A 6,866-nucleotide genomic window follows, 5' to 3' on the forward strand; every position below is an offset into this window, starting at 1 on the left:
TCAGCAGCAGTCCAGTCCTGTTTGAAGCGAGACGCTTCTGACGCTGCCTGTTGTTCAAGAGTGGCTTGACACAAAGAATGCGACAGCTGAAACCCATGTCTTGCATATGTCTTTGTGTAGTGGTTCTTGAAGCACTGACTCCAGCTGCAGTCCACTCTTTGTGAATCTCCCCCACATTTTTGAATGGCTTTTGTTTCACAGTCCTCTCCAGGGTGCAGTTATCCCTATTGCTTGTACACTTTTTTCTATCACATCTTTTCCTTCCCTTCACCTCTCTATTAATGTGCTTGGACACAGAGCTCTGTGAACAGCCTCTTTTGCAATGACCTTTTGTGTCTTGCTCTCCTTGTGCAAGGTGTCAAAGGTCGACTTTTGGACAACTGTCAAGTCAGCAGTCTTCCCCAGGATTGTTTAGCCTACAGAACTAGACTGAGAGACCATTTAAAGGCCTTTGCAGGTGTTTTGAGTTAATTAGCTGATTAGAGTGTGGCACCAGGTGTCTTCAATATTGAACCTTTTTACAATATTCTAATTTTCTGAGATACTGTATTTGGGATTTTCCTTAGTTGTCAGTTATAATCATCAAAATTAAAAGAAGTAAACATCTGAAATATATCAGTCTGTGTGTAATGAATGAATATAATATACAAGTTTCACTTTTTGAATGGAATTAGTGAAATAAATCAACTTTTTGATGATATTCTAATTATATGACCAGCACCTGTACTATATTCATAAATGTAAATTTTCTTTAACATTGCCAAAATTACATAATTTTCAACTAGGCTACCTAATTACAACACTTAAAAACATTAACAACAAAAAAAGTGATCTTTTGAATGTTACGTAATTTGAGTTCACTCTGTACCTTTTGTTCTACTTTTTTATTTGTTGTCTTCCTGTATTATTTCTTTTATTCATACTGTCATCCAATGTTGTATCTAATTCCTGTAGTTGTTTATACCTGCAATAAAAAAATAGTAAATTATATTAAAGTTGATTCATAGATTGTACCCGGATAAGTGCTCTCTTAAAAGACTTGATATTAAAAGACTTTAAAAGAATGATCAACTCTTCTTTCTGTTTAGAAAGCCCTGAAACCTCTTTACATTTATTCTGGAATTGCTCTTATACAACATAATTTTGGCGTGACATTCTTGATTTTAGCAAATGTTATGTAAATCCTAATTTTGAGTTTTCTTAGAAATGTAATTTTTGGTTTTCATAAATGAGGGGAAAAAAGTGATATTTATTTCATAAATCTTATTTTCCTGTTAAATACCATATTGGTTAATTTAATTTTTAAAATTTAAACTTTTTTTTTAGGTTTAAAATTTGAATTGAATGTGTTTTTTGTTTTGTATTTTGTTTTCTATAAAATTTTAAGAGATATGAGAAATGTGGCTTTGCTAAAGGACTGAAAGACTGAATGACCCTGGACTGGTGTTGTATTGTTATGATTTGACAATGATAACAATTGTTATTGTTTTTCTCAAGCATTCAATAAAAATAAACTGTAAGCGTTTTTATTCATCTTTTTTTAATGATCAGATTTTTTGTTTTCAGTAAGCCACATCAAATCGCCAGGGGCAATAAAAAAAAATACAAAATACAAACCAAAGTGCATAATGAATAATACATTGTAAAGCTGCCTTTTTCTTTACTGTCAATGTCTTTGTATTTTACTCAGTTAAACCATAAAAGTTAATCAAAGAATGGAGTTTGGTTTGTAATCCTAAAACCTGCAATACCATTTGGAGCAATGGGTTCACTAAGAAATTTCCTATGGGTTGTTTTTGATTTATGAATAAATGAACGACTTTCTGTTTAAGGACTACAACTACCACAAGGATGTAAGCTTACCTGTATGAGGAACTGGAAAACAGGTGTATTTCTTATCTAACTTGTTAGCAACTTCTAATTTTAAATAACACAGCAGCTTCAAACTTACTCGAAGGTAATTTATCCTTAAGTGAAAAAATGAGAAGGTCCTTTAAAGTAATATTAATAACCACAGACCCAATATTTACGTTGCGTATTAACGTCACCATTAAGTGATGACGTAAACAAACTGGTGGCGAATCGTGTTTTTTCTGTTCATTGAAACGAATAGAACGCTTCCTCTTTATAACTTTTACAAATTAATTAAAATAATTGTTCATAATTATTGAACATTATCATTGTTGTTGTTGCTGCGGAAAACAGAAACATACAAAACAGTACAAAATACATCAAAAGTAGTGACACCTGAAAGGACAATAAAAGTAAAACAGTAAAAATACAATAAAAAAATAAGTAAATTTTTTACAAAATGCAATAAAGGGCCATTATTTGACATAATATTACTTAAACTAAATGCGTAGCAAATTCTAACACTCTTCATAGCTTTCTTATTAGTAGACACCGAAATCACATTTAAATAATTTTCCATGTCTCTTAAAAAGAGCACTTAACCTTTTTTTAATTAATTATTATTATTATTATTATTTTAATGCATCAAACAATGAACAGACAAATGACAAAACAGACAGAACTTCTACAGGAATGAAATTACATCAACTCTTCATGCAAAGTTCCACAAACAAAATAAGAGGAAAAAATAAATAAATAAAATTAAAATAACATAATAAAGACGTACAGAGGAACCATCTCGCGCTGAACCTGTACGTGCATGGCCTCGTGACGCTTCTGTGAGGCGGAGTCAGAGTCAGACAGGTTTCACAGGTGTGTACATTCACAACAACACAAGAAACCTGACCGAAACCCAGACAAATCACTGCTTACTTCGTCCATTTCGGTCAAAGGTAGGCTCTGTCTTAATTAATTAGGTCTTTGCCGAGTTACGTTTAAATTTTCGTTAACTTGTACAGTTTATTTTGGTGATTGGTTTCAGGAAATGAGACCATCTTGCGACTAGATAAAACGTTTACTTTACAGAAATACTTTAAATAAAGTAATATGATTCAATTGAGAATATTTCCTAATGGGAGACTGTTCCAAAATATAAAACCACAGCCACCCACATCAGTTAACTAACAACTTGTCATGTTGGTTTCAGTATTATTCACGTGAACGTGCATGAAGGTGCATCACATCTCAAACCCATGAAATCTGTGAAATCTCCTTGTTTCTCAGGCAATGCCAGAATCAAGCCGGCACCATCACACAAGGGACACAGAGTACTCCAGTCGAGACAGGAGAGATGAGTACAGAGAGGACAGGAGAACACCTGATAGAGAGGACAGACCTCGGAGCCACAGGGAGAAACAACGATATGCTGACACACAGAGAGACCCCCGTGTGCACGAGGCCACCCGTTATCACAGTCAGGGAGTGTAAGGACTGATTTTGATGGCTCTTTCCCACCTACAAAATATCTGTCCTCAGCAGAAGTATGCATGCATGCTGTGACTCTCTGCCCTGCTTGTTGTAATGTTGTCTACAGGCCCAGTTACACCGAGACATCATCTTCATACTATGATGACAGTCAGCCCTACCATCAGACACTTTACAACCTAAGATACTTCACAACTAGCAGAGGTAAACTCACTCCTAAGATACTTCACAACTAGCAGAGGTAAACTCACTTTGATGCTACTTTGAAACTGTCTCTTTAAAAGGTGTTTTCAATAAAAGTTTAATACAGCTTTCATTTTATTTCCCCCATACATTAGGATGTGTCCTGTTTAATTTTGTATTATTTTTTTATGAGCAGAAAATAATGACTATCATATATCTTACTACGATTTACAGAAGACACCAACTAAAATATAATTCAGTGCAACAATAGTTAAATAAAATATTCCATATATCACAAAATCTTATCAGTCATATTTAGAACAAGAATCATTAGATGACATAACTTTAATATTAACTCTTTAAAAATCTTTGTCACTATCCTTCATACTACTAGGTTTTAACATTTGCCTACAAGAAGTTTTTGTTTTTTTTAATTTTATTTTTTTTTTGTGAGGGTAAGAATGTTTTTGTTTTTTCTATTGCTGTCACACGATTAATCGCATCCAAAATAAGTTTTTGTTTACATAATATATGTGTGAACTGTGTATATTTATTATATAAATACACGCACACATGCATGTATATATTTAAGAAAAAATATGTTAAGTTTATACATTTAAAATATTTATATATAATATCAATTATATGAATAATATAAATATATGCATTTTACACGCACACAAAATATATACTGTAAATATATATATATATATATGTATATATATATTATATATATATATATATATATATATATATATATACACACATATACATAATAAATATACACAGTATACACACATATATTATGTAAATGAAAACTTTTATTTTGGATGTGATTAATTACGATTAATCGTTACCCAAGTCTTTAGTTAATATCGTCCGTCAGAAATCATAATATGCTGATAATATGTATGTCAAAACTGATACATTCAGATTTCATTCAGGATTTGTTGATAAATAGAAAGTTCAAAGTAATAGCATTTATTTGAAATTTGTAACATTATAAATGTATTAATAGTCAGTTTTGATAAAAGTATTAATTTCTTTAAAATAAAAAAAATAAATCTTTCTGATCCCAGCTTTGTGAACAGTATTGTAGTAGTAGTAGTATGAAATTTATTTATTGCCATGTTAGCATCAAAGGCTACTTTCGTGGCAAAAACAATTGAAAAAATACAAGTATAACAAATAATACAACAAAAACAAGCAAACAAACAAACACAAGATTTTTTACATTAACATATGCTAAAAAATTCTAAAACTTTTTCTGGCAAAATTATACTAAACTCTTTACGTGAGTTCACTTCATAAATGAGTTTTCTACATGCATTAAAAGCTGGACAGTCCAATGGAATATGTTTGACAGAAAGGGGAATCTTGCAAAACATGCATCGAGTCAGTCTTGAGTGACCTGTGCTGAACAATATTGTGTATTTCTGAAATCTATATTAATGTGCATATGTTCTTGTCCTGTAGGCATCTGTCAGGCCATGGAATTCGTCTTAAGCTTGTTGATTATCATCTGTGCTGGAGTGAACCACAGTAACTCGGGTCGGTATCGGGATATCGCCAGCTTAGGCGGTTTGTACCAGTACTACTACGGAGGAGCCAACGCATTCACCGGAGCCGAGGCGCAGAAGGTCCAGCGGCTCGACGACCAGTTCTACCAGCTCAAACTGCCCCCTTACGTCTACAGCATGGCCTGCGGCGGGGCGCTGATGCTTTACGCTTGTGCCACGCTGGCCCTCGGAGTGTTTCGCATGCCCTACCGTTTCCCTCCTCTGCTGCTGGCTGAAGCCCTGCTCGATGTGCTCATAGGTCTCGGTTTTATTCCTGCCATCGCTTTCTTCTACTTCATGATGCTGGAGGTGTTCTACAGAAACCATATGTGTAGAGAGGGGGGAGATGTTTAGAGGAGAAGGTGTCAGAGGATTCGAGTGCAATCTCAACGGGGCGGACATAGCTGGAGGCTTGTTTGGGGTTCTGGGGATTATTATATTCCCCATAAGCGCTGTGTTGGCCATCAGAGCTTTCATAAGAGTGCGGAAGATGAAGCAGAGGCCGACAGAAGACAACAACCTGTGAAGGTTACGCCACTTTTACAGTATCAGAAGGATAGTGAAAGTCACTTTCACTTTCACTTTCATATGTATTTTTCCATTTTTTTTTTTATTTTTATACCTTTCTTCCTAAGAGTTTTTATAATGAAGGACCTTTGCAAATACGTTTTTCATATATTCTTCACAAACATTAGATTTGATTCATTAATTAAAAAGAAACACACAGTGTATTGAGAATGAGTTGAATTACACAAAATGAATTACTTTATTAGGGTTTCTTTAAAGTCTTTATTCATCCTTCCACAAGTTAAGGCCTTGAAGGTTTTAAATCAGAGCTGAAAGTTATAAATTCATAGTCATGACACAAAATGTTGCATTCACTACAAAAAAAATAAAAAAAAAAAAATGGTTTTAAAATAGATGTTTTTAAATATTATTATATAGACTTTATTTGATGGTTTTGTAATGTTATTGTATAATTGTACAAATTGAAACGTTTATGCTTGAAATCAGAAGAAATATGTGACCATGGACCACAAAACCACTCTGAAGTGTCAATTTTTCAAAATTTAGATTTATACATCATCTGAAAGCTAAATAAATAAGCTTTATTCAGATCGGACAATATTTTGCCGAGATATAACTTTGAAAATCTTGAATCTGAGGGTGCAGAAAAATCTAAATACTGAGAAAATCGCCTTTGAAGTTGTCAAAATGACGTTCTTAGCAATGCATATTACTGATAAAAAATTAAGTTTTGATATTTACGGTAGGAAGTTTACAAAATATCTTCATGAAACATGATCTTTACTTAATATCCTAATGATTTTTGGCATAAAAGAAAAATCAATAATTTTGACCCATACAATGTTTTTTTTGGCTATTGCTACAAATATACCCCAGCGACTTCAGACTGGTTTTGTGCTCCAGGGTCACATATATCAATGAGGTATGAAAACTGGTTTTCCCTTTAAATTAAGTTGGTTTTTCTGAGCCAGATATTTGTTTTAAACAAACTCGCTTCATTTTGATCAATTTCACAGAAAACGTCATTTTGTTTCTCAAGTAAATGTATCATGATTTAAGAATCTTTAGACATTTGCACTGGAAAACAACAGAAATGAACAGCATGAACAATGCAGTGGGATCAGAAGGTACAGTAAAAATCATTTTCAAATTCTAGTTTCTGTAAAATTAATTAAAAAGATGGAGATCGGTTGGAAGTTGTACTTTCAAACTTTTAAGTATTGCTGCTAATACAACTCATTGTGTTTCTCTCAAGACATT

The 6,866-nt window shown here is 33.0% G+C and overlaps 1 protein-coding gene across 1 annotated transcript; it reads left to right on the forward strand.

The window, feature by feature from the left end:
- Window positions 1-2,617: 2,617 nt before the first annotated feature.
- marveld3 (MARVEL domain containing 3) lies at window positions 2,618-5,970 on the forward strand. Its single transcript, XM_042728667.1, is given in 6 exon segments — window positions 2,618-2,804; window positions 3,136-3,335; window positions 3,446-3,540; window positions 4,996-5,401; window positions 5,403-5,634; window positions 5,665-5,970. Coding segments are annotated over 4 exon segments (900 nt in total). The 5' UTR covers window positions 2,618-2,804; window positions 3,136-3,138; the 3' UTR covers window positions 5,605-5,634; window positions 5,665-5,970.
- Window positions 5,971-6,866: the final 896 nt, after the last annotated feature.

This window comes from Cyprinus carpio, chromosome B7 (assembly GCF_018340385.1).
Source record: "Cyprinus carpio isolate SPL01 chromosome B7, ASM1834038v1, whole genome shotgun sequence".
Taxonomy (NCBI): domain Eukaryota; kingdom Metazoa; phylum Chordata; class Actinopteri; order Cypriniformes; family Cyprinidae; genus Cyprinus; species Cyprinus carpio.